At 37.6% G+C, this 26,981-nt stretch overlaps 4 protein-coding genes and 1 long non-coding RNA gene across 8 annotated transcripts; 2 read left to right on the top strand and 3 right to left on the bottom strand.

Annotated features, from left to right (window-relative positions):
* Positions 1-70: 70 nt before the first annotated feature.
* On the bottom strand, positions 71-9,456 carry LOC149034632 (neuronal acetylcholine receptor subunit alpha-10-like). Of its 4 annotated transcripts, none has more exons than XM_089193696.1 (5): positions 9,134-9,456; positions 8,828-8,964; positions 4,340-4,384; positions 2,169-2,278; positions 71-1,698 (listed from the first exon to the last, which is right to left on the bottom strand). In XM_089193696.1, exons 1-5 carry the CDS (start codon positions 9,234-9,236, stop codon positions 519-521), a joined length of 1,575 nt encoding a protein of 524 aa, XP_089049822.1. In that variant the 5' UTR covers positions 9,237-9,456; the 3' UTR covers positions 71-518. The 4 variants fall into 4 exon arrangements, with proteins under 4 accessions (XP_089049822.1, XP_089049821.1, XP_089049824.1 ...); XM_089193695.1 differs by lacking the exon at positions 4,340-4,384 and adding an exon at positions 4,085-4,129 and having other exon boundaries at positions 9,134-9,348; XM_089193698.1 differs by lacking the exon at positions 4,340-4,384 and adding an exon at positions 4,085-4,145 and having other exon boundaries at positions 9,134-9,330.
* Positions 9,457-12,602: 3,146 nt separating this feature from the next.
* On the bottom strand, positions 12,603-15,367 carry LOC113670153 (uncharacterized). Its single transcript, XM_027186246.2, has 2 exons — positions 15,125-15,367; positions 12,603-14,146 (listed from the first exon to the last, which is right to left on the bottom strand). Exons 1-2 carry the CDS (start codon positions 15,191-15,193, stop codon positions 13,433-13,435), a joined length of 783 nt encoding a protein of 260 aa, XP_027042047.2. The 5' UTR covers positions 15,194-15,367; the 3' UTR covers positions 12,603-13,432.
* LOC149034631 (uncharacterized) lies at positions 13,726-15,788 on the top strand. Its single transcript, XR_016182905.1, has 2 exons — positions 13,726-14,167; positions 14,739-15,788. It is a non-coding gene; the product is annotated as an uncharacterized LOC149034631 (long non-coding RNA).
* A 620-nt stretch (positions 15,789-16,408) lies between these two features.
* On the top strand, positions 16,409-22,313 carry LOC113669844 (uncharacterized protein C7orf57). The gene is made up of 8 exons (XM_027185928.2): positions 16,409-17,057; positions 18,013-18,370; positions 18,922-19,047; positions 19,331-19,480; positions 20,172-20,277; positions 20,980-21,035; positions 21,183-21,233; positions 21,357-22,313. Exons 1-8 carry the CDS (start codon positions 17,030-17,032, stop codon positions 21,397-21,399), a joined length of 918 nt encoding a protein of 305 aa, XP_027041729.2. The 5' UTR covers positions 16,409-17,029; the 3' UTR covers positions 21,400-22,313.
* Positions 22,314-22,404: 91 nt separating this feature from the next.
* On the bottom strand, positions 22,405-26,647 carry LOC113669837 (serine/threonine-protein kinase Nek2). Its single transcript, XM_027185916.2, has 9 exons — positions 26,528-26,647; positions 26,220-26,400; positions 25,699-25,916; positions 24,792-25,029; positions 24,290-24,499; positions 24,069-24,145; positions 23,694-23,773; positions 23,484-23,547; positions 22,405-22,968 (listed from the first exon to the last, which is right to left on the bottom strand). Exons 2-9 carry the CDS (start codon positions 26,313-26,315, stop codon positions 22,686-22,688), a joined length of 1,266 nt encoding a protein of 421 aa, XP_027041717.2. The 5' UTR covers positions 26,316-26,400; positions 26,528-26,647; the 3' UTR covers positions 22,405-22,685.
* Between the last annotated feature and the right edge of the window lie 334 nt (positions 26,648-26,981).

The raw sequence follows: 26,981 nt of genomic DNA, 5'->3' as shown, positions 1-26,981 counted from the left end.
CATTACAAAAAATCTATGCGAACGGGCAAAAACTACAGTTACAGAAACTACACAAAGACTTCGGGGCGGCTACTCTTCCGTTAAGTTTATACAAACATACGAGTTTCGTCAAATGAAAGTCACATTAAAAGAATTTTGCCAAATTGTTTTAGAAAAATTATTGTTTTGAACCACGCAATCAGTAACCAACCAACTTGAGGATAAAACAGTTACAGTTCTCGTCTTATTGCTATTTAGTGCGATGGCTAAACCAAAAGCAAGGCAATGGTTGTTTTTATGCAAGTTTGCATCAAACTTTCCGTCAAGAAGACATTCTCGATGGCAATTCTTCTATCTTACTTTACATCTTCAACGTAATTTGTGTCACGCTAAAAGCTGCATAGTTATAACATTGAAGCTTGCTTGCTCACGTGACAGATGTTGGTGCGTGACCACTTTTTCCATTCATCAGACAAACAAAAGAAGACAACTTCGCGACCCGAGAGCGTTTTAGTTCATATTTGAGCCTTGACTTGAGATCATCCTTTCCTGATGAATGGCAAAAGTAAAATGATAATTGTCGATGCGAAAAACACTAAAATAAACAACACCATGAAAGCTCGATCCACTATGGCCGCAGCAATCCTACTTTCTGTCGCATGGAAGTCGATGTCCTTGTGTCCCTTCAGTGTCGAAGATACTGCATTTTGCGGTTCGGGCGCCGTAGACGTTTTTTTGACTCTCTGTCTTATCTCTTGGTCAGATAAACTATTTTGTGTCTCTAAAAGGGCGATATCGGTTTCGGCTGAAGTCTTAACATCAACAGCAAGCAAATTTACTTCGTTTTTCGCTGTCGTCGCTACTCCATTAGGCTGATTCGCTTTGTTCTCTGTAACATTGTACATCGAGATGACACCATCCCGTGGAACGTTTGACTTAAGCCTTTTGAGACAATTAAACGGGAAGCACGATTTGTTTTTTGCAAGTTTTGCCTCGCTGACAATTTCCGTGTCAACCCACAGTAATGGCGCCAAACGACAAAAAAGGAATCTTCGTAACCGAGGTGATAAGCCTTTTCCGTACAAATAGCTGTAGTACACCTTTAAACTGATGCCAGTTGCAACAAGTGCTAAGGCGACTTCAATGATCGAGCAAGTATAGTACATTCCAATGACTGGCACTGCCTCAGAAGTGGGAGGAATGCTCTCCGCAACCAACAGCAGAAATACGGTCATGCTCAGTAAGACGGTGATCACGAATGATATTCTCTCGCCACACTCCACTGGAATATAAAACGAAAAGAAGGCAAGTAGAGCTATGAGAAAGTTAGGTATGATCAGATTGTAGGTGTAAAACAAAGAGCGCCGCTTGAGGTTGATAAAAAATGTAACGTCGGGGTATTTCTCATCTGGGCAACACGCATATACAACTTCGTTCCGCTTGATCTGGATGGATGTTACATTCCACTCCCCATTCTCTACTTTTTCCTTTGCCACTGGTGCAACTTCTCGCTTGCGGAGTAAATCGAGTTGTCCCTTGTGGAAATTCCAAGAGCCAAACTTGAGTTTACACTGCTGCTCATCGAAAGGAAAATCTCTTACGTTAAAATGACACGAAGTTTTGAAGATGAAAGGCGCTGCCCAGTAACAATGACCCGTGTGGGTTACTCGAATTCGAGTTTTCACGTTATCCATTCTACCGTCAAATTCTTCAAAAACACTATACAAGATAAAAAAAGAAATATCACTACGATAATCTTACTTTGAAAAAGATCATTCTATGGCAATTTCACGTCCCTAAGAGATCAAAGCTGACCAATACTTTTTATTACAGTCCAATCTTTCAGCCTAACACATCGCCTTAAAACTGACCATTCAGTTTTTTACGAGCCAGACTGGCCGCTGTTTATTATCACATATAAAGATAATCAAGATGACCTTCAAATGAGAGCAAATCAGCTAAATTTTCATCTAAAACTGTCTGTAGATGGAACCCGGCGTGTGACCATTTAAATGAAAACTGCTGAGCATTTCTTTCTTATGGTACAGTTTGAATCCTCACTTTAATAGGCCATTATACAGTTGTGTACTTAGTTACCAAGCATTTGAGTTGGAGTGAGGCTGAAGGCGACCTTGCTGTGGAATGGGTCTCCAATACAACAACATGCCCAGAACACGATTTACACTCACTTGTTATAAAGAACAATGTCCGGCTGCCAAACAAGGGAAGAATCAATAGATATTTGTTCGAGTCCACCGTATTCGCTGGTATTCCACCTGATCAGTTGGTTCATCCATTCCTGTCACATTAAACATTTTACAAGCGTAAGGGATGATGCACGATAGAAACCACGATGTTATAAAGTGACATTATAAACTGTTTCCAATTTAAAGAGGAAGGTGCTCCACAAAACATGTTTTTATCATTATAATCTAACAGCATACATAAAAGTATGACTTACCGCGTGTTTAGATCACGCAGAGTAATCAAACTCTTTCAAAACGGTTTTTACAGTGCTGAAAATTCCATCTAGGGCGCCACCATTGTTAACCTTACCATGCAACCTGGCCCCCTTGCTGTAACGTAATGTTACAAGTCTTGCGCCATTGTTTTACTACTCTTGGCATTCTTTTTTAACCATCCTTTACTCGAGTAATAATTTTTTATAATAACCAGAGCTGCAACTGTTCGAGAAACACGCGTAATGGATTTGTGCTCACGGCCAGGTTACTATGCTGTCATCAAAATGGCGGCCACCATAGTAAAATTTTCAGAATATTTAAAGACAAATTTCCAACGGCTGAATTATTCTTTACAATCTCAAAACACAGTAGGTATTGATATTTGGAGCACACTTCTCGTTTAGCTGATCAGTAATTGAACTTTCCTCATAGATTTTATATATTCCCAAACAGACGGTAAGCATGAAAAAAAAAATTAAAAGCAAGAGGTTCTAAGTTATCAAAAGCGCATAGCTTATAACACCAAATTCTCAGGATATACTAAAAGAAATGCAATGCTATTGATCGAAGGGCTGGTGCGTAGTCAAGGGAGGGGGGGGGGGTCTTTCTCAAATGGATGGTTTTGCTATGTCAAGTAGAACTCTCGTAATGGTGCGTTTTTCCATCGCGGAAATGATTGAATGGTTTCTCACACGATTTAGAGTTTCTAAAGAAAACTGGTGCTGCAACGGCAGGGGTATTAAAAGATCATTTGGTTCTATCATCTGAGTTGATGATGTAAATTGGCCGCCGTAAAAAGAATTGATGTTTCGATCCATATACGTTTGTCAGAGTGATCACGAAAGGTTAACGAAGGACTAACGAAGCTCTGACGAAGGGCGAACGCTCGAAACGACAACTTTAAAAACTCTTTACGGTAGTCATAATCAACTCAGTTGATAAAAAGCCAAACTAGCATGCTTTGATAAAAACTTTCGTCACGCAATGAGGCTGAATCAAGTGATCGCGTAGGAATCACCATTCATGAAAACTGATGTTTAGATAGATAGATAGATAGATAGATAGATAGATAGATAGATGGTGCCAATTTCCTCCCTTGCAGCCAAGGGCTGAATTGCGGAGGAACCAGAGAGGTGAGATCGGACGTCAGCATATTAAAGGCGCCTCTGGCAGCCGCTTCAGTCCATTGTGATCACACCTCACCCACCCAGACCTACGACGGCACAAATCGAGATAGGCCACAACACCGGGCACTACGTGCCCTACTCTTTGCGAACAGTGCGTGCGTTCTTTTACGTCCCACAATTTATTTGTAACATAGAACGGTTGTGAGACGGGACCTCCGGCTTTACGTCTTATCCGAGAGACGAAGCAAAGTGGGTAAAGCATCTTGCTTAAGGATACAGCGACATGCCCCTGGTAGGACTTGAACCCGGGCCCTTCGACCCAGAGTCCAGCGCACTAACCACTGGACCACTGACGCCCCAGGGGCGTGTTTTTCGGAATTCTCGTGAGTGTATTTTGATCCTCTTAAAAGTAGAAACCTCGTGCAAGAGAAAAACGACCAGAGAGAAGCAATAGATGATAATCTGGTTGAGCACTTAAATCCTGTAGAATCCATGATTTTGGATTGTTTCTCTTACCTGCCTAACCCAGATGTCTGTTGTGAGAATTTGGTGTTTTTCGTCCTGGAAAAGTAAGCACCTAAGTATGAGAGCATGCAGAATACTCATTCCCAGCCCTCTCCCCACCCTCATAGCTGATGACGTACGCAGCGTATTTCAATTGGTATGGCCGCTGATCACAAGCCTTACGGAAGGGGTCATTCGTCACCAAGCTACAGGTAAAGGGTGAAGGGAGGGTCTGGGAACGAAGTAATGTTGGTTCCCAGGACTCACCTGCCGTACCCAAACACTACTAGTGAGAATTTGATATTTTTCGGCCTGGAATGAAGATTAGAAGAATGCTGTTGTTAGGTTTAAGTTCAACTGCTTTAATGTTAGTTTTTTACTACCAAATTTGACTCAGTTACATAGTGTAAATGATCAGTGGTTAGTTGCATTCTACTCTCTATTAAATCGCAAGAAAGTTACTCTGTTATTCCTAAGAAAACGTTTAGACTGAAAATAGGGTCAGAGAATTTACTTTTAATGTAAGTTAGCTTAATAACTATCTGTGATCATGAAATCATTCATAACTGACAAATATCTCACTGAAAAACGTAACAGCATTTAAGAATTAATAACTTTCTCACGTTTCCTATTTTATTTACTTAAGAAAGGTAAGAAGTGAGGATGATAAAATCTAACCGCTTGTATATCAACACGTATCATGAGATTAATTAGAGTAAAAATCATTTCAAGATGAATATTTGTGTTCTAGACTAAAAAACACAAGCGCCATAAGAAAGTTGTTGAATGTGACGATTGCAAACAACATCCAGTATGGAAAAGAGTGAGTCAGGAAAGAGGCTTTATGCATGTTAACCATTTAACTCTCAGAAGGGATCAACATTTAACTTCTCTCTGTAATATCCTTACATTATCCAGCAAACAGGTAATGAGAATATCCAAACTAATCAGGTAGAAGTTGTTATCTTGATCTTATACCAAATTCTCATGACTAATTTACATGGATATTTGTAGTAGCTAGAGAGGAGAATTAACAATCAGATCTTGGGAGTTAAAGAGTTAACGTCATAAAACCCAATTTTACCCACGTAATGAATTTTAATACGACGGTATTCCTAAAACACTAAAACTAAAAATAATATTCAAATGGAGAAAACAAGAAAGAGGCCAAGGTGCGTGTAAATTTGAGTGGAAACGAGGCGTATACGTTGTTGTTGCGTATGGGTGGATCTTTTGGTAAATAACGTCACCGCACATAAGAGCTATTACACCGTGCGCAATTCGTGGGTTGCCAGAAGTGCGGGGGTGGGGGAGGGGAGGCGGAAATGACAACACACGTGAATCGCCTGCGAAAGAAAGTAAACATGAGCGAGAAACAATGTCTATTTACATGGAAATGATCAGCAACGCTTCACAATGATTCAGCTATGAAACTGTTCTGCAACAATCGAAGTATACTATGTAAAATGTAAATGAGACTTACAAGAAAATAAAACAAATCAGATTAAATAATATTCATAAAAACTTACATAAAATAAAATATTTGGTCTAAATAGGTTAAAGAAAAACCTGACCAAAAAGGTAGGGGTTAAGATTGCTTTTAAAAATTGTCAATTATGAGATTGCACGCAATTCAGCAGGAAAACTATTCCACAAATAAAAGGATCCAGCACCAAGCGAAGTAACTTTAATTTTTGCTTAAACTAAGGCAGATTTTCATGTTGAGAATGCGACTGTTTCTTCCCAAACAAAATTCCCATATTTCACCCATCGCGCAAAGAAAATATATTAGCATATTTGCGGAGGCTTATTTTGCGAACTTTGGCTGCCTTTGGCTTTTGGCATTACTTTAGCTCGTTACAAACGATTATGCTGGTTTGGCTTTGAGTCAATTGATGAAGTGCAATAACCCCCCTCATATTTCGTTTATTTTGGCATTCTGAAAAGGAATCTGTGCCAGTCCTGTTCCCCAAATGATATGACAGAGTTCAAATCGTGTGTATCGTTCACGCACGATGGAAGAGCAAGAGAGAACCTGTTGGCGCTTTATGCGAAAGAAAGAAAAAGCAACAAAGAGTTCAATCCTCGCGAGTACGCGCGTGTGAGCTACGTGATCTCGCGCGCGTTTTTCAGCACCCATAGGATCCGAGATCTATTTCACTTGGCATCATTGGGCATTCAGAGCTCAAGCCCATTTGACCTTTATCTTCAACCCACTATAGGACTGTTATGGTTAGAAGCTATATTTTTTCAGGTTCTTAAAAGTGATCCATTACGTTTGCAAAACGAGAATTCCTTCAAAAAGTATGTCTAGCGTAGCGATTTATATGTGGGCTGAAGGGTTGACCCGAAATCGCTCTAATCGTTCTTCCTTCGGATATCATATTTTCCCTGAGATTAATACCTCTAAGAACAGATTAACACTGCTACAGTATCTGAAAGCAAACAATCATCATATTTTAAATTTTCAAGCAAAGAAGACAAGAGTTTTAATTAAAGCCGGCTACTGGCGGTCTGCCGTTGCCATTAAGACCTCTCACGCCGTCTGTTTAGCCCGCCAACTGGCACAGGTGTTTGTGTTTCGCCTAACCGCCCTACACGAGAAAAACTACCTGTTTACACCATCGACAGCCGCTTTTGAAAAAGTTATTTGAACTCTTGCCAGAAGAGTGTCGATGTTTTTGACTAGGGACTGTAATCTTTCAACTTTGGATTTCAAAATCATGATTATCTTTCCAGGATTTCCGTTTCCGGTTGAACTCACAACTACTTGAAAACAAGTCTATTATTTGGAAAATTTCTTTAATTTCATTCTCTAAAAATATAGGTTTTTAATCTTCTTTGCTCACAAAAACATTAGTATTTTCACACTTCTTGAGCAATTTGTAAACATCTTGGAATATTTGCATAAATTTAGCAAAAAAACCCTTTTGTTTACATTTTCAATTCATTATTAATTCTTTTCATAAAGAGTCATTCATTTATCTCAACATGTTGCCTGTATAAGCCAGTTTTAATGCCCTGAAGTCTTCGTTTTATAACTTACGTCACTATATCATTCGAAGCTTTTTCAAGCTCAAGCAAAGTTTACCACATCTTCTGTTATTCTACTGCAACAAGCTGTTTTTTTTCTTGGCGCTGAAAGCTGATTATCTTTATAAATTCTAGGGCTGGAAATATTATGATTTGATTAGAATAGATTTAATCCGTCCTTTATATTACACGCGTGGAAGCATATCATTTTCATTCAATTCATACTATTGGTAATTTGAAGTTTTCACACAATCAGCTTGAAATGTTTTGTTTCGTTGCTTCCAAAACAGTCTGTTTATCAATCCTTTGTCTACTCCGAAATAACATATCAATCAGCACTCGTCGGAGACTTGCCAATTTGGAAAAGACCTGGCTACGAAATGATTACAGAGCCTTAGGGAGCTGTTCACATGTGTTCAAAATCTCACGTACAGATTTAACTGAGTTTTGAACAAGAGAGCTTTCTTTAAGTAAGAATGTCCCTCGAGCTAAGTTTAGTTGAATTCGAAAAGTCTAACGAAAGAAAAAGTTGCAGCAGATGAATAACCACAAAAAATAAAAAATAATTCTGATAGTGCATAATTTTCTTCGCATTAAATGTTTTAATCTGTTTCCACCGAGGTATGCATGTTAATGGCTAACTATTTTGTTGTTAACGGAAATAACGAGGGACCTCGGGCAAAAATTGTAAACCAATCATTGGCACAAATTCAAACAACAATTTTTAGTTAATTTGAACGCTAAATCTTTGCACTTTCAAATGGTTTCAGGCAAAATTTGTGAAATGTGAAATGGCTATAGTAAAACAAAAACTTTCTTATGTTGTCCTCAATATAAACTCATTGGCGAGGAACAAACAATTCACGCATCACCGATAAATGCATTTCTCGCGTGCTTGAGCTGTGATCATATATTTGAATTTGTAAACCTCTTAGCTACAACACGCATATAAGTATACTTCGCTAAAAGTGGAGACTCTAGGGCAAACAAAATGTTTACACATTAACAGGTATTCACACATAATGCTTGCTTTTCTTTGACGATCCAATGACTTCGGACCTAGAAAGCATCACTAATAGTTTGCTTTGGCCGAGGATAAGTTAAGATATGCAACATTCGTGCCGCTAAATTTGTCTCTGATGCTGCTCGAATTCTTCATGGAAAAATAAAGTAGGAGAATATTTCCTTTTAAACTCATGTTAAATTAGAATCCAACCTCAAATTGTGGATGTTTCATTCCGTCAAAAAGAAGTAAAATATCCCCGTTTGCATAAAACCATGTTATTAATAGCGAAAGTGCCACAATCCAGTGAATAAATACAACCTATTTCGAAATTTGTTGAATTGGGTTTGCAATGGAATGGTTTCCTCAATAGCGGTTCCCCCGGGTACGACTTATCACGGTGTTTCAGGAAGTTGTGTGTACTTGTTTTAAAATGCCGAGGATGCTAAGAAAGAACGAAGTCCGGGGTCCATACAACCGGATAAACCTCGCGCGTATGTTTATACCCTGAAGTTATTGTCTGTTGCCCGAACGAAATCTCTCCTGCCCATCAACCAAACACACACATGCCTAAGTGTTACAAGTCCAACTTGGTTCAATTAAAAAATAACAAGACGGACAGGAAGTCATAGATACTTTCGATGGTGAAAGATGCGTCGAACAGAAATTTCAAAACATTCCTATAGATATCAATGAAAACTGAAATATAGGACACTCACCATTTCGATCACACCGTGAAAAGTTATGTCCAAAGTAATATTTACTGCCTCAGACGGGTTAAATACGGGTCTGACGTTCGGATTTATGTTATCCACGATATGTCGAATCAAAAGCTCCTCGCTAACACTGACAGCGCCTAAAAGCAAAGTTTAACGACGAGTCAGTTTTAAATTTATCACAATCCCAATAATTTCGCAGTCAAACAGAAAAATACTGAAGAAGAAATATTGCCGTCGATTTTAACTCTCACTACACGTTGTTTCCTTTACAAAGTTTCCAAAGCAAGACAACTTCAATTACCTTACCTTCGACAAAGAATCCGCGAAATGAGACATCACTCGATAAAACAAGTCCGATCGTAAATAGAGCGAAAGTAGGGAATTTTCCTCTCGCCATCGCAATCGCCATCGAAACTCTAATGTTATTTCAGATAACAAAGGAACTGCAATATATTAGTTTGCGCTTTTAGGCGGTCAGTTTCATGTATCGCAGAGGGAGTTGTGACGTCACTAAACAGACGTAAAAATAGCGTTGTTAAGTTTAATTTATGACACACACATTATCTTTCGAAAATAATAGCAACTCGCTCCCAAACATCCAAACCATAACCAGTATCACTTGTATAAGCACAAAGTCGGCTCGGGGGTTTACATTTATGACCTATTAGCTAAAATATTTCGCGATATTACTGTGTTATGACACACTGTGACTGGAAAGTTTCAACCCGCATGATTGTCATTTGACACATGATCTAAGTTTCGGTTTTAAGGGTGTGAGCTCTCTTTCCGCCTCTGCAACCTTAATAATTATCATGGACAAAGAGCAAAGCATCCGAGGAGGAGAAAATACAATACAAAAAGCCTATGCGAGCGGGCAAAAACTACTGTTACAGAAACCGCACGAAGACTTCGGGGCGGCTACTCTTCCGTTTATTCAAACATGCGAGTTTTGTGAAATTAAATGAAAACAATTATTCGTGGAGCTGGATAAATAGTTCAATAACGCACTGTGAGGCGAATGTCTCGAATGACAGTTAACAAGCTTATCCTCAACTTCAAATTAAAGCCAGATCGATCGTTGTTAAAGCTTGTAAGCTGAGCAAATAGCAAACTCGCGCGATTAGAAGGTATCTTATGCTCTTAGCTATTGCGTATTGGCATCGATTTTTCGCTGACGCATCCTTAGATGACTTCCACGCGTTCCACTATGCAGCACTTCACGCGAACAATAACTGGTAAAGGTTCTATCAATTAGATTCGGAAGGCATTATCCGAGGGAGCGCACGCAAAACGAAAGAAATAAATTTAACCAGCGCGGACTTTGTCCTTACGGTTTCATAGCTCATTTGGCCCTTACCCGAAAACATAACGAAAGGAAGGTGCCAAAATGATTGGGAGAAGAGCTCGTGGTTTGAACCCGAGCGACCAAAAATCGGTGCCCTTAGGAAGCATTTTGTGAGCTCTCAACCTTCGCGTCAAGGTTGCTTTTAACCGTTGTAGCTCCGAGTTGGTTTCGTTTAATTTTGCCAATGCAAACACACGCACACGATGCCCCCCCCCCCCCCGCTCCTCTCCGCTCTTTCGTATGTCACGCAACGCACTATTGCGTTATCGTGACGTTGCATCTCATCTTGCTAATAGAAGGTTAACAAAGATGAGCTGTGACACTCCCTTCGACAGTTATGCAGACAATTTCTTCCTATGAAACCGCAATGAGGCCTAATCATACATAAATGTATGCTTATCAGTGTGGAAGTTTTTAATTTCGACCACGAACACTTTTTCAAATGCAAATATTGAGACAACAAATATCGAAATATCACGTATTAAAATACTGAAATATTCACTACGGGCCAAATATGACGAAGGTTCACCAAGTCGATGTTCCAACTTAGTGTATGAAAATATGAGAGTAACTCTTCCAAGGTCAGTGTATGTAACGTCAACGTTCTTTTAACCGAAAACGGATACTCTTGGTTCCCAAACATCCATAATGACCTTGGCCTGAAAAAATGAGAGGATTAATTTGGAACACTGTTCGCTACAGCTGAAAAATTGCAGTAATTTTGTGAGGAAACTTCCTGTCCAACTGTCAAAGATCCTCCGGGAGCACTGAGAAAGACAAGCTTAGTCGAATTTTATTGAATACGGAGCTTATCCTTGGTAACCCTTAGTAACAAAATGTTCGTCATTTGTTGCATTTTTCTCAAGATAACATCAAGTGTTAGTTTGTTTACCAATCCGTTATTTATTACGCAACAAAAGTATCAACTGCTGTTCAACGATGACTTGCAAATGAGATAATTTTCTGACCCGGCCCTCAATTGTTCGAGATAGTAAGAGAGCTCTTCATTAAAGTTGAAAATTGGCGCCACGTAAGTACTAGCTGCTTCCGCTCTTTGGTGCTGTGAACGAAAATTTTTACCTCGTAAGCTTTCAATTTTTTTTCGATTCTGAAACAACAAATTAGCTTAAACTGAAGCATGAGACAAAGGTTTGAAAGTTTAGTCTCGAGAAAACTTCCTGTATCTATTTTTGGTTTTTGGTTCTGCGTCATTATTGTAACAAAACCTCAGTACGAGATCAGTGTATGAAGTTTTACCCCCGCCAGGCAAAAGACCCTGAAAAATAAACAATTTGATGAATTTTATGACACCAGCAGGTGTTTTCGAATTTCAGTAATTAACGCCGCCGTCTTGGTTTTTGCTTCAGAAGAAAAAAATAAAATAAGAACCCTTTAATTTTTGTCAGATATTTTGGGCAGGGTTTTTTTACGTGTACGAAAGTATTTAAAAATCGTTTGTCACAAGTACGCTCTGCCAATGTGCAAGGTCTGACCTAGTTGTAAACAACAAGCGAATATATGTCTAATATACGGCCCGGGATAAAAAGTAACATGTTTGTTCTAATAGGAAGGAAATAAGAACACCGAATAACAAAACGAACTTGTGGCAAGTTCCTTTCCATTGTCAAAATATCGCTGATATGTAACAAACAGCTTTCAATAATAGTTAGTTGAAATAGAGATTCGTAGAGATTCGTTACTGTTTCAACTGTGAAAGTCTAAACCCCAGTCCTAGTCCTTTGCCCGGGATGACTCAGGCGGCCTGGGTTCAACAATTTTTAAAGGAAGAAAGATCTCACGGACTCTCACGGACTAAGATAATTTTCTTACAGGGTCGACCGAAATATTTTGCGATCTTTCCAATTTAGAAGTGTGTCATTTTCTGTTATATCTAGAATTCTTGGCTTGACTAGATTTCGATATGACAACGTAGTAATTAAAACCGTAGACTTTCTTTTTGAAAAAGACTTTCCTTAAAGTCCACGTGACGAGGTTTTCTGTCGTCACACTTCCAAATTAACGGTGAGAAAAAAGTTGCGACCTACAAGACTTTACTGACTAATATCATTTCCATCCGATGATTCAGTTGTTGACTATTATACTAAATAGTAAAATTAAGAAAAAGAAAACAGAAAAAAACGAAAAACTGTTCTATGTACTGAGTACTCGTTGAGATTAAAAAATTAATCGTTTCCTAAGTGGTAGCTAAATGTGAAACGATCGTAATTATTTATTGATTGACTATAACTGCTCCAATTCACCACAGTTACAAGCCGCTATCTGTCTATCGCAATCCATCACACTGACGAAGGGCTAAAGCTCGAAACGTCAGCATTTAAACTCTTTACGGTGGCCAATTTACGTTATCGACTCAGTTATTAACAATACTAAATTGCCCTGTTATACTCTCCCATCGACTCAGCACCACAGTTTCTTTAGAAACTTACCCGCTTTATTCACTCACAAGTTAATTACTCGTGAGACAAATTGAATATATTTGAACACAGCAACTTAAAAGTGCAAAAGGAATAAAAACAACAGAGAAACTAACTAATCACATCGGGTTAATTAACAGAAAAATTGGTCTGACGCTTATCAGGTCATAAAATTTTTTCTAAAATCGACCTCATTCGTTTCTTGGCCGACGGCGATGACTAAAAGACTTGTGCCATGCTACTTGATTAAAATCTAAAAGCCCGTGATAAATGTCAATTTGCAAAATGACCAAGCTATTGCCAGCTCTGTCATCCATCTCGAAACTCTATTTGCCATCAGTAATACTGTGAGCCACATCAGTATATATAAAGTAACATCAAGCGAAAAATGTAATTAACTTCGTCATAATATTCTAACATAATGACTTGAAAATAGGAAGGCTACGAGCGGTCCATAATTTATGGCGAAGTCCGTCGCGCGAGTCAAGAAAAATAACAGTGATGTTATCGCGCCGCGCAGAACTCTGGGTTTAGGTGCATGAAAAGTTAATGTCATTTTTTGACGCTTTACATCCACAGTTCCGCGCGGTGTGCTGTCATCAACTTCTTTTTTTTGCATTGGTTTTTTTACTCCCCCGACGACTTCGCCGAAAAGGAGGAAATGCTCGCAGTTTAGCGCATATAATAGATCACGAGAAACGACAAACTCATCTGCTAAATGGTGTTCTCGGGATATTACACCATATTCTACTAATTTGTTACTAATTAAATGTATGGAAGCCGAAAGAAAGAATTCGCTATCGGATCTTATGACGTTTAACTGGATTAAACTCTTTTTTTTAATGCGCCTACTGGTTGAGAACTGTTTTGAAAAAATGGCTCTTTTGAGAGATAACCACCAAACCACCATTGAGTAGTGGCCTCAGGCTCTGCACTGCAGCGGAATTTAGGGCTAAGTCCATCTCCGTAGAAACCGAAAAAGTCCACAATTGGATTCGCTTCATAATAAAATTCACATCCGGTATTTGTGCTGTCTGTGTGGAGAATATACTTATTAGGAACCTGCCAGAATGCCATGGTAGTGCCAGTGCCCGCAGCTTTTCCGCGAATGTTCACATAGTCTATGGAAAAACAAGTTCGCCCACCCTGCCACGTTAAGATATCCAAGTCTTTGAGCTTTCCCCGAAGGTAATCTTCGAAATCGATCGCTTTTAGGTTGTTGATATTGCACGTTGCTCGCCAGTGCGTGGATTGACTACGGATGGATTTCATTCTTGCAAGTGTCTCGCGGTAAATAAACCAGTTTGGACTACCTGCGTTGATTGGAGCATCTTCTGTGAACAGTTTGGTTTTGAAATAAGGCAAATCCCGGAATTTCGCAGTCTGCCAAGACATTACTAGGGTCCACGCGGAGCCCGGCTCGTATGACAGATCACAGTAAGTCATGTATGGATGGCCTTGGTTATCAACTAGGACATAGAAACCATTCTGAGTCATCCCTTGTTGTAAATAATCCAGGCAAGATTTGGGAAGGAGCGGCTGTATAAAATAAAACAAAAAGTAATGCGAAATGTTTTCTTTAGAGGTTTTCTCGATCAGTAATCAATACTTCAAAACTTTTTGGCTATATTATTGCATGCGAGAGACCAATAGGATTGTTTCAAACGTATGCAAAAAAGCCCTCGTATGTGAAACGATTAATCTGTTGGCGACTAATAATGATCGGTGCAAGTCCGCTTGCTGACCTCACGCCAGCGAGCACTTCTGAAAGCCTCGAAATTAATCGCGGCCGAAGAAATGCTCTCTCCAAAGCGCTATTAAAGAGGGCTCATTTAGCGTATGGTTCAAGATTTTATTAGCTTGGTCGGCCGAAGGTAATATTGAATCAGTTTTGAACGATTTCAGCGAAAGCGAAGGTACGTGATGTAACAGTCGCACAGATCATTTCCCATGGGTAAAAGTCCTCCCTATTCTTCTCGCTGCGCACTGCATTCTTAGCTCCGCTGGCACGTTTTGAAGTCACGCAGAGGCAAACGTTAGAAAAACAGGAAGTTCTACTTGCGTTTCAGTGAAACACGAGTAGAAGAACCTTTCTCATTTTAATGCGTATGTTTCGTTTTTTTTTTTCCAGCACGTGATTTACGCCTGATGCGTACCCGGGACATTGCCCCACTCGCCTTAAAACACAGAACAACAATAACAACAACAACAATAAAAATGACAAACAAACAGAAAGGAAAAGAAAAAATCGCTTGTTCCGCAATTTAGCTCCTTTGTGCAACATGAGCTTTCGAAGCTACGCAGTCCATTGAAGTTTTAAAATATTCTTCCAATAATAACGTACGTTAGGAACCCTGTCTAAGCTTCAAATCGCCAAATTGCTCACTGCAACTGAATCGTGCAGAGCCGGGTCAGCTGCTAATGAGGCCACGGCGTCTATCCATTGACAACATGAACACGTACGTATGAGTGAATAACGAGGCTGTTTTATGTGACAATGTGCCTATGTTAACTTACCGATGTTAATTCAGGAACAGGGGAAGTTTCAACCAAGGCAAAGAGCAAAAGGAAGTGAAGAGACTTCATTCCGCTCCAGGAAGTAGAAAAAAGAATAAAATTTCGATTGCGTGCAGGATTGATGCAAATGCGATAGAGTGTCTGAGGCTATTTGTTGGCATGGCCCATTTAACCGTTTTGTGCGTCTTTTACCTCGTCTAAATTTAGTTTCTGAGTTTTGTCGCGTCATTAACCAATTTGGATAAGAAATTTCGTGCCCTGACCTTTTGCTGTCAAGAAGCACAAACCGATTGCGATTGGATAAGCGCTATCAATGCAAATAAAAGAAATGTTATGACAAGAATCAGACCACCAAAGGGAAGTTTTGATGAAAAAAAAAAAACAAAAAAAAACCAGCCTTAAAGGTATTTATTCATAGATCCCAAGGTTGTAATTAGGAGGGATTTTGGTTTGAGATGGACAAAACAGACCTCAAAGTGTTAGAACGACAAAAGGTTTTTTTTCGTGACTTAGAGCTGGATTAGGAGAAACTACTTCATTTAATTTAACATTAAAACCTACAGTATAGAGAAAGAGTCAATGAAGGGACTAAGTCTCTTGGTATGTTGACTTAAACAAGAAAGCATTGTATTATCAGGGGTCTGTATAAACAGAGATATTGTTTGCTGCGTGTCATGATTTAATCCTTTCATCAAAAGTTAAAGGTAAACTTTCCTCAAACCTCACGCAGGCAAGATATGCGCTTGATTCGAACAATGCATCAGGACAACAAATAATCAGTTTTGTAATATTTAGTTCATAGGAAAATAAATATATTTTTCCCATTCCACCATTTGGGTGATCAGGTCCAGACAAATCTTCTTAAATAGCTGACACCGTCACTCATCAAGGTCAAATTTTTGCAAACTCTTGCCAACCGACCTATCATCAAATTCTTGCCAGTCATCATGAGTACTCGCGCAATAAACATATTCCATGCATGCAAGCGCACACGAAGTACTGCATTGACACACACATGCATGTCAACACGTGGAGTACATACACATGGAGTACATGCATGCAAGTAGAAACGGAGTAAGCAGTGTAACATTCTCTCAAACTGGATTCAAAAGAAAGACACCTCTCAGTCGTTTTAACATGCACACTCCACCCCCTCCCCCCCCCCCAAAAAAAAACAACAACAGCTGTGCTATAATATTTCTCACAAGCAGCCCAACATATACTACACTCTTGCGGCGTAGACATTAATGTCGTGTACGTAAATGGGAAGTGTCCAGTGGCGGAAGTTGGACTAATATGTTGATGATTCTCTCTAAAACATTCCCTGCAATTTTAATATAGGGCTGCTTCTTCCTTTTCTTAAACTGTGAATAGTCGTTATTAATTGATACCTCAAATCGACGGACCTTCGCATTTTGAAACTCATACTTGGCCTTGCGAGAGAGAGGTAAACACTTTCTTCGGCCTCCTGTTCTTTCTTTCATATGACTACTCATCTTTTCCGCAAACGAAGATAATCAATGAAGACCCAGGAAATACAAACGATTGAAAAAACAACCAAAAAAATGAAAGAAAAGTTGTACCGTGTCCACGCAAGTTGGTAGATTTAATCATTCAACGCGTTTCCTGTCAAACCCCATTTACAAGATGTATAAACTTGGCTGGGAGAGCTATTGGAGTCCTCTAAAACATATTTGAAAACTGGTTGACAATATTATTCCGTTAGTCAACATGGGACGGTGTGTGACGCATTAGTCACGCAATGTCTGTTCATAATTCTGTTACCATAGAAACAAAAAACACTCTCGGCAAAGGCGCTTTGTTCAACAACTGTGCTCAACAGTTTAGAAATATTGATGGTAGTGAAGACAGGTTATCAAAGACACAAGTAGAAACAGAACGTAAATGCCTAATCCAAACATTTCAACCCAAGGTAAGAGGTTTAGGGCTGTTGCTTAGATTCTTCCTTGAAAATGAAACCGGCAATTTGTGACAAATGATTGCACGTACTTCGCGTGAATCAAGGACGCCATATTTTTGGGGAGCAACTGTAGCTCTAAAAAACGGCGTTGAAGCTTGAGTCTTAGTACTTTTTAGTTTATTCAACACTCAAGTCGATTTAAATGCATCGAAGTATCTCTAAAACACAAAATGTTTCTGTACTAACCATCAAAAAGTGTTTCTACATCCCGTTTTTTCAACGGATTAAAACAGCTGAAAATCTGTAGTTCCTTGGACATTTGTAAACGAAGGCAACTTAGGCGCGTTTTTTTTCTTCATAGTTTCTACTTATTAGTAAGTGACTGTATAAAGGAATCTAGAGAATATATAGCCAATGGTTTTGATATAAAGATCATTAGTTATAATAGCTTCTAAAACGTTGTGTGCGGCAGCCAGAGAGGTTTTTGAGTACTCCGTGTCCGGTGGTCAGAAATTTTTGCAGTTTCCCCAGAGAGATCCTATTAAACTTCTTAAAGTGTCAGATTTTTGTTTAGAAATTTAAGGCGATTTCCAAACACACCTATTGTATATTTTTTGAAGTGGATGAATTTTCTGAGCTTGTGCATACCCTAGAATTGTTGGATTTTTGACAATTAGGGAACATCTCTGACCTACTAAAAACCTGTCTGGCTGCGGGACATGTTGACACTTAGCTTCTTAAAACCGCACGCCTGATTCAGATAAAATGCATGAGCTTTCCCAATCACAATTATGTAATGAGTGCACTTGTAAACATGTCTACTCGCTGGTGTACTCTGTGGACTTTATCTTGAGAATTTCAGAGATGTCATGAACATGTCTAGTTATAACCATTTACAAATTGAGGAACGTATCTTCCATCTTGAAAGTTGATAATCTGACGATGAAATTATCCTCTCCTTTCTCAGACTGGTACTACCATGCTCCTAGTAAGAGAGTGGTACAACCTGCAAAACCTGCACCTGCTGCATCACAGATCCCTGGGATAGGGGGACTCCCTGATGAGTTGGCCAACCCTGAGGGTGATGATAGACATTTCAGAAGGAAGTGGATAAGGGACACAGACTCAAAGTATATAAAGCTTGCTAAAGGAGGAGGGCGAAAGAATTTGTTGACATTCCGCAGCCCACAAGTGAAGGCTGAGGAACCAGTTCCTTACCCACGAGTGGAATGGTTTGATCATGAACATCCAGAAGAAGAAGTGGATGAATCTAGTCATGAATTTGTAGTTCAAAATGAGGAGGAAAATAAAGAGAAAAAGCAAGGGTAAGCATAGACACATACAGGTATTTGGGCAACATGTCAACAAATGTATAATAAGAGAACTTGAGTTGATAGTGTAAATTGGCCACCATAAACTGACATCTCAAGTGTTAGCCCTTCATCAGATGGTTAGCTTATTAGTTCCATCAATGAATCCCTCAATACTAAGCAAACTTCAAGATTCAACCAATACCTTAACCCCCTATAAGTGACTGGCTTCTAATTTCTCTTTACAGTATCACCTTTGAATCAAATGTAGAGGTCATGAGAATAACAGAAATTATCACCAATTCAAGGAGCTCATGATTTTCAAACAAACTCTCCTTGTCATTACTGTAGAAAATGTAGAGAGATCAGTGTAAAGCATATGAATTTTAATGTTAGAGTGTAACAATTAAATTGCATCAATTAATCAGTTGGAGTCCTTGAATCCAGGAACAATATCTTTTGAACATTCTTTCATGGGACAAGTGTAAAATATTTACTTTTACAAGTCTTTCAGCAAGTGGTCAGGTGAACATGTAATAAACCAACTCAATGTGTTGTCTTTTCAGATATCAAGTCCTCCCAGAATGGTATGTTCATGTCCATGATGTGCCAGCAGATGATGAGATTGTGACAGGTTCTTATCGATCCAAACGACCAATAATGGGATTTGATAATCTTTCAAAATGGCAACGGTAAGAATTCTCATAGTCAACATTTACCATGAACATTTCAAAGAAAATGTTTAACCATTCAAAACCTAGAAGTGACCAGCCTCAAAATTCTCTCAACAATAATACTGCTGAATCATTCTTTTAGATCATGAGAATAAAGGAAATGATCACCAACCTAAAAAGCTCTGATTATTATAGAATTCTCTGCGTCAGTACCAAAGGAAATGTATAAAGAAGTGTACAAAAAATATGAATACTGATGTTACCGTAAAAAGGTTAAAGATAAATGATGTTTCCATTGCAGGGACTCTAAAGATGCAAAACAAAATCCCAACAATGTTAGACTTCCTCCTTTGAAGAAGATTCACAAGGTGGATAAAAGGTATGAAGAACTGAAGGCAGCACAAAGAATTGCACCTCAGGCTCAAGGAAGACACGCAAGGTTACCAAAAATGTAAGTGAAATTTAATACTGTGGTAAATTGGATTATTCCCAAATGACCTACACTAGACAGGAAAACTCACATCACTTTCCTAACAAATGATCTAATCTGAGAGCAAAACCTAACCCAGCAGCTTGTTGTCCATTGATATTTTAATCCTCTGAGCCCTAAGGAGTGACTAGCATCTAATATTTTCTTAGCAACATCATCCCAGAATCAAACATTAACTCATAACTCTCATGGTCTGATTATTGATTCTCACCTCTTGCTGTTATACATTCCCTTGTAAATACTGTACCTTACAAGAATTTGGTCTCAGATCTAGAAAACAGCTTTTACCTGATAACTTTGAGTATTCACATTACAAGTTTACAGGATAATGTGTGGATATGATAGGGAGAAGTTACATGTTCATCATTTCTGGGAGTTAAAGGGTTAAGGTCACAACAATAAAGGAAATGATCACCATTTAAAGAAGCCCTTGATTGTTAAACAAATTCTCCTAGTCAGCACCTCAGAAAATGTATAGAGAACAGAATGGAGAATATGCATATGGATGTTGGGGTGTAATTGGTTAATGTACTTCATGCAGTTTTCTCCTTATCATATTTTCTTCTTCTCTAATAAACCATAATTTTAGTTACCTTGGTATTTTTATTTTTATAAAAAATCAATTGAAATGAGCTATATATTATATTTTTAGTGAAAATGAACAGGTCGATTTTAAGCATTTGATGTCCATGGGTTACCAAAGAGATTGGTTGCAAGAACAGAAACAAAAGACAAAGGAAGAAAAAGGAGAAAAAAAGGTCAGTTGAATTGGGAGTTGTCTCCTTATAAAACCCTCCCAAAAGATCTATTTCCTCTGGCAATTAAATGGCTGTTGTTTAGTTTGTTAGTACAACTCTGGGTAACCAAACAACAAATGATTTAGTCAGGTTGATCCCAAAGAAGCTCTTGAATGTTAAACAAATTCTCCCTGTCGAAACCTAAGCAAATTTAAAAAGAAAAATGTGCATGGAGACTATGCATACTGATGTCTTGGTGTAAAGGGTTGAAAATTAAAATTTTTGTCCATAAAATGCACCAGTTGGTAAAGTGATTCTTTAAAAAAAAACAGTGTTACTTTTAAATTTCACTACTAATGTGGCTACTTTTTCTAAAGTAATTAAGCCAGGATTCTTTAACTGGATTTAGTACATACCAAAACAGTGTTTCTATTCACCTCCAAGTAACTTACACTGGATTTGTACCCAAAAACATCGTAATTTTCACAGGAATAAGTGACTTTTGTGCCATATTGTCTCACTGTTTAAGTATATACAGATACAGATATTCACCTCAGAGTTAGTGGCGAACAGTATATTATATTTATCAGTACCTTGCTGCTTAGTGGCCTTGTAGATATCCATCCCAGGCCACCTCCACTTTGGTAAATAGTAGTTAATAACTAATAATAGTCATCAGTAGTATCAAATATAGTACTTAGTTAATATTTTTTATCTCTGTAGAAACAACAAGAGGAAGTTGAAGATAAGCGAGAGAAACAACACAATAAAGCTATAAGGTAGGCTCATAAACTGCTTAATTTACAACACTACACCTTAGTAAAAAATTAAACTGTTTACACTTGCTGTGATTTGGTGACATGGGACAGTCATCAAAAGTATGACTCATTGTCTTATCATTAATAATGAATTCATTTTGTTTCCAGGAAACCAAACAATGCATCTGATAGTGACAAACCTATGTTCAAACTTAGCAAGTAAGTTTACTGATGGTAACCATTTTGATTGAGTAATTTGTAACATCCCTTTTTTTTAAATATCACTTAGTTTGTATAAATTTAAATTCATCATGCATTACTAATTTTTTTTTTGCAACCTAGGTTTGAAAGGATACAACCCAGAGTGGAGAGTTTCCGGACTTGAACTATCCCAGGGACTTCTGTGTGATTCATCAGATGGAGAAAAGCTTTCTGTCTTTTAAAAATACTTCAGGTCAGGAGGGCCCTCAATAATATTGTCAGTGAAACAACCCAATTACTTTATAGCATGAGGGAATAAAAAAGGGAGAATCTGGCTGACATGCAAGCCATCAAAACATTTATATAAAGAGTTTTATTTAAGACAACTTCAAGAGTGTTTAAAATTCGATTTTAGATACAAAGCTTTGTGCAAAAAGTTGAACAAAGATATTGAAGTTATTTAAGGTGCTTTTAGTAGCACACTAGTTAACTGTGTGTTTTGCATCAAGTTATTATGGGAAAAATTCATTTTGAATCAAGATTACCATTACCTAATGAGATTTTAGGAAAAGTGTCACTAGTGTTGTCCAGAGATTTTAAATAACCAGCCATAAAACAGCTCTTGTCAGTAAGGGTTTAACTTCATTCCAGATCAAGACAAACATTCTACCACTTAGTCTTATCAGATTAACAGGCACTGATGAAATGAGTGACCAGCAAAAGCAGTGGCCTTAAGTGCCTCTCGAGAACACCGCATTATATTTAAAATCTGATTTATATTGTGGATAAGCTTGAGGGTTCATAGAGGGATCTTGAGGCAAAGAGATGCATGAATATTGATTCATAAAGAGGGAATGATATACACATGTAAATTTTTGACATTCTGATGAGTGTTGAGCTAAATTGCTCTGTAAATTACTGTACAAACTAACATGAACATTGCTATCAAGTCATATGATCTAGAGTAAAGTTGCATGATCACAAGTCATCATTGTGTATAAAAATTACTTGTATTATTTATTACATTATATAACACATACATGACGTTTTATTCATTTGTGAATCATTTGGGAGAATGAAAATAAAAACTTCTCAGAATTTGTGTCCACTGTTTGTGAACCTGCCAAGACATTGCCTGTAATAGAAATGACTTTTCCAACTACCGATACACAGCATGACACATGTAGGCTTACAAAAAATAATTCAATTTTTATTTCCAAAGTAACTATTTACAGTATCTTACATAGAAATATGAACAAAAAAGCATAGAAATAAAAATAACTAACAACAAAAATTATAGCTTCTAATTATTTACAATTTTATCTAATACACTGTGGAATGCTAGAGTGACAGTTTTCCCCACAACTGGCAGTAACAAAAAATGTCTTAAATGCTTTACATTTGAAGTGAACGGGCAGGATCAAGTTCCTGAGTTACAACTTTCACATTTGTATTATGGCACTGTAATCTTCACCTGTAATCAGACAACAATCTTGTGGTTCTAACATTTCCAAATGGAATATTAGGATGTCTAAATCCCAACTCAGGTACTTGTCGATCAAAGCCAAAGTAGTCTCCTGTGGCATCTTTGAATAGTCTGCCTCTGTTTTCAGGATCAAAAGGGGTAAATTTTCTCTTTACATTTACAACATCATTCTCTTTATCCATGGCTAAGTTGCCATACAAATATGGCCTTTTTGGAATATGAGGTACTGCTGCTTGCAAGCCTAGAAAACGCTGAGTAGTTTCAGCTCTATGGAATAAGAAGGAAGATCATAAGTTTTGAAAATAATTTCTGATAAAATCATCCCATGAAAATGAATTTTGGGTCCTACCAAGTTTTGAGGTTGTCAAAGTAATACACAGTCAACAAAAAGCAACACCTCTATGTAACTTCACCATCAAAACTGTTGTTGGGCTCAGTGTTTAAAGGCAGATTTAAGTGCAAAACTAAGGTCAGATCTGTGTTTAATCTGGGTTTCTTTATTCCTTATTTTTTCCAAAAATGTTTTTGGTATGATTTCCTCTATCCTTTTTTACAGCATCCAACCAGCAAAATGAACAACCAGCCTTGGTCTTTTGAAGAAAATGTAACAAAATCGAATTACATAATAAATGTACACTGCTTTACAATTCAGTTTTTCAATTTGAACAGTGATTATCCTAGCCTACCTGGCTGGCAGTACACATATGACAAAGGAATTGTAAAATGGCTATGCCTTAGACTAACATTCTAATGTCAATTAAGATGCTGTCTCTACATCATACCTTGTTACTTTTTCTTCTCTTTCGCTCAAAGATCTTTCTTTATCTTGAAGCATTTTCTCCCTCCCTAGGCATGGTTACATGGTGGAAAAAAAAACCCTTTTAGTTTGACTTCATTAAAATACAATGACAGCATTTGATATCTTACAATAAATGAATGGTAATGAATAGAAATTTAAAAATTCTCTTAGATACTTTATGAAGTCAACATACTTTCCAACTCTTTTTGCTTCTCAGCCAGTTGTTTTTCCCATCTCCTGCAAAACTCAAAATCATTTTTCTTCCCATCATTTCTGAAATAAAATAAGAGACAATGTAAAAAGTAAATATTAAATAAAACTGTGTAGCACCTTTCATTTTCTCTCCTGTAAATACTGATCATACTTGTGTTTACTTTCAAAAATAGACTTTTGGTAACAAGTAAACTGAAGACACGAACACAAAAATAATTATAGAAAACTCAAATGCTTACCAGCAAAGTTCATTGAGACTGTTTGCATAAACAAGTGTAAATGGAGATGAACAAAGTACCTGGATGGGTGAACCTTATATTAGAGGATGGTCATTGTTGAGTAAAAAGACACTTACTCTGGCTCTGGTTCTCGGTGAAATCTCTGAAAAAGTGGACTGCAAAGAAGTTTGTCTATTGATGGTCGGCGATCCTCCTGTTGATTGTACATTAGGATAATCATACTGAATGAGCATATCCAGATTCATTAAAATAAAATAAATCTTGCCAAGCATTTAGTTGATAATTTCACAGAAAATGTATCATTACTGGGTGACAAACCAACTGGAAGCATTCTTACATTTACTCTCAGCATGGAGTTAACAGTTTCACTCAACTCTTGCGAGTACTGTTCAGGGATTGGGCGGAACTTTCCTACTCTTATCTTTGCCTCCAGACTCCTCTGATTCATAGCAGTAAAGGGAGGTGACAAGGCACAAAGTTCGTAGACCAGACATCCAAGTGACCATATGTCTGATTTTTCATTGTAACTTTGCTTGTTGACTTGCTCCTGATAAGGAAAACATAAATGAGGCTCTGTCAAGAGAAACAGCATTCACAAGACTGTAAAGTTTTAACATTTGTAAAGAACACTACATATTGAATGATTGTAATGCACCCCTATGGAGAGTGGAGTACATAATATTTTTACCCAGTGCCAAACTGCTATTTTCCAATGCACAACAAATTTAAATGCACTTTTCTGGTAACTTTACTTATATACACCTTTCTAATTAGATAGAAAAATCAATTAGCTCTATGGTAATAAATTAATACAAAAAAAGAGGTGGTTAACAACTCACTGGTGACATGTAGTATGGTGTCCCTACAAATGTTTTTGCAAAGCTTGTGTCATGTTGAAGTACTCTTGCTAGTCCAAAATCTCCCAGTTTCACATCATTGTTACCATCCAGGAAAACATTGGCTGGCTTAAGATCTCTATGTAAGACATGAGCACCATTCTTTCTGCGATGGCATTCCTTAAGAGCCTCAACCAGCTGATACATGATCTTAATAATGAATTCTTCTTCAATAAGTCTCCTAAATAAATGACAAAAAAAACTTATATTCATCTCATCTCTATTGCTAATTTTCAATCTCCAAACAAATATTTATATCCCAGTGGGCACTGGGTAGCTACTGTAGCTTTTGCTTATTCTGAAATACAAAGATTCCTTAGAATAATTATGTACAATTAAATTCTTTAAATCTTGTGTCAAGTTAATTCCTGACCTTGTATGTTAGTTCTTTCTGTGAATGGCAAAAAAATTTGCAAGGTTTTCTTATAAGAGTGTAGTACCAGTAAGAGAAAAGTGTACAGTTTTTCCCCATGTCTGAGTAAAATATAGCTCAAGCCACCTAAATAAAACTGGAGAATCCTGTGTAGAGGCCAGAGAATTCTCCAATCTCTGAAATTTTATGCATTTCCTGGTTTTCTGTTTAAAAGTTGATAGTTATCAGAAACCCTTTTACTTCTAGAAGTGATTAACATATAACTTCTCCCTAAAATATCCATACATCAATCAACCAAATTCTTGTAAGTAATATACAAGAAATGTGTAGCAGCTAGAGGGGAGAATTAACAATCAGATCTCAAGAGTTAAAGGGCTAACCAGTTATATTTCAAAGATGTTTATGAATGCCATGAGATGTTGAACATTTACACATTTCTGGGAGTAGGAAGCTAATAAAATCAAGATTATCACTCACTTTTCCTTTCTATGTTTGGCTATTAAGGCTCCTAAGTCACCTCCCTCACAAAACTCCATTATGATGTAAATAGTTGTGGTGGAGCGATCAAGAATTCTATCATAATAACGAACTATGTGTGGATGCTTCAACCCTCGAAGAAGATTCACTTCTGAAACTAGCATTTGTTTCTCAATTTCTGTCATTTTTCCATAATCAAGTTCTTTCCAAACGAGAATCTAAAAAAAAATACAAAAGATGTTTAGTGCAAACGTTAATGATGGTTGTAAAAACTGAGAGTTGCTAGACTAGTGCATTTTTGAAGATAACCGTGCTATTCAAACAAGTGTTCTGGGCACAAGTTTCGCATTAAAGACTTTTGCAAATCGTTATTTCCATTAGCCGGATTCAAGAAAGATTATGAGCCGAATCACAATCTAACTGGAGAAAAGCTACCTCAAATTCTTTGGCAGTGTATCAAAATTTCAGTTCTAATTGTATGCAAAACGTGGAAGAGAAGATACCTTTAGAAGAAATATTACCTTTTTATCGCTTCGTCGGCGTATCTTTTTACACGTTCCGTATGAACCAGAACCTATTTCTCCAAGAATATCGTAGTCTGTAAGTTTAGACGGCATGGCTTTCCTTTTTGTTCCTCGGAATGCCTTTGTTGATTGATGAGAGGGTATCAGTCGTTCAGCTCTTAAATCAACTGCCGTTTATCTATGAATAAACAAAGTTTAAAAAGGTTTAAACTCATTTTCTTCGCCCTAAAACTTCTATAAGATTTTAATTAAGAAGAAACGAAGTACACTGGAAAGAATGAGCGTCGTTTTGACGCAAAACTTACCAGATTAATGGTGAAAATGTCTGCTGTAGCTATCAAAATTAAAATGGCATCCTACGCGAACAGTCAAAGCGTAGACTTGAACTTCGAGCGCAGCTTTCTGATTGGCTGGTGCTCTTACTCAAGGGACTCTCAAACTCAAGACGAGGCTGCGATGAAGTTTTGGGTTTTATAGGTCTGCAAGTCGTACAGAACAGAGCATCGTTTTGGAACGTTCGAAACGTTTCTATAAAATTTGCGCCCTTTGAAAGTGTATGTTTCTTCATTTTCTTCTTCTTTTTTTTCTTAAATCGAATACAAGGAATATGTCATTTATCTTGATATGTCAATTTAAGTCTTGATGAGATGATTCTATACAAAATTTTATATTGTGAATATAATAATTGTTAAAATTTTGCTTATTAGACGGTGGAACGAGGACTCTTATCTCAGTCTTTACTTATCTGACAAAATTTGT

This window comes from Pocillopora damicornis, chromosome 14 (assembly GCF_964200805.1).
Source record: "Pocillopora damicornis chromosome 14, jaPocDami1.2, whole genome shotgun sequence".
Classification (NCBI taxonomy): domain Eukaryota; kingdom Metazoa; phylum Cnidaria; class Anthozoa; order Scleractinia; family Pocilloporidae; genus Pocillopora; species Pocillopora damicornis.
This window is presented reverse-complemented; position numbering and strand designations above follow the sequence as displayed.

What these genes read in the sequence shown, in the direction of transcription:
- LOC149034632 (XM_089193696.1), bottom strand. Translation starts at nt 9,236, where the DNA reads ATGGCGATTGCGATGGCGAGAGGAAAATTCCCTACTTTCGCTCTATTT. An exon ending in TTCACGGTGTGATCGAAATG is followed by an intron (nt 4,385 to 8,827) that starts GTGAGTGTCCTA and finishes TCTTCATTCCAG; the next exon opens with GCCGAAAAATATCAAATTCT. An exon ending in GACATTGTTCTTTATAACAA is followed by an intron (nt 1,699 to 2,168) that starts GTGAGTGTAAAT and finishes TATCTTGTATAG; the next exon opens with TGTTTTTGAAGAATTTGACG.
- LOC113669844 (XM_027185928.2), top strand. Translation starts at nt 17,030, where the DNA reads ATGCCTAATCCAAACATTTCAACCCAAG. An exon ending in TCCAAACATTTCAACCCAAG is followed by an intron (nt 17,058 to 18,012) that starts GTAAGAGGTTTA and finishes CTCCTTTCTCAG; the next exon opens with ACTGGTACTACCATGCTCCT. An exon ending in AAGAAAAAGGAGAAAAAAAG is followed by an intron (nt 20,278 to 20,979) that starts GTCAGTTGAATT and finishes TTATCTCTGTAG; the next exon opens with AAACAACAAGAGGAAGTTGA.
- LOC113670153 (XM_027186246.2), bottom strand. Translation starts at nt 15,193, where the DNA reads ATGAAGTCTCTTCACTTCCTTTTGCTCTTTGCCTTGGTTGAAACTTCC. An exon ending in CTGTTCCTGAATTAACATCG is followed by an intron (nt 14,147 to 15,124) that starts GTAAGTTAACAT and finishes TATTTTATACAG; the next exon opens with CCGCTCCTTCCCAAATCTTG.
- LOC113669837 (XM_027185916.2), bottom strand. Translation starts at nt 26,315, where the DNA reads ATGCCGTCTAAACTTACAGACTACGATATTCTTGGAGAAATAGGTTCT. An exon ending in ACTCCATGCTGAGAGTAAAT is followed by an intron (nt 24,146 to 24,289) that starts GTAAGAATGCTT and finishes TACAATCAACAG; the next exon opens with GAGGATCGCCGACCATCAAT. An exon ending in CACCGAGAACCAGAGCCAGA is followed by an intron (nt 23,774 to 24,068) that starts GTAAGTGTCTTT and finishes ATTTTATTTCAG; the next exon opens with AAATGATGGGAAGAAAAATG.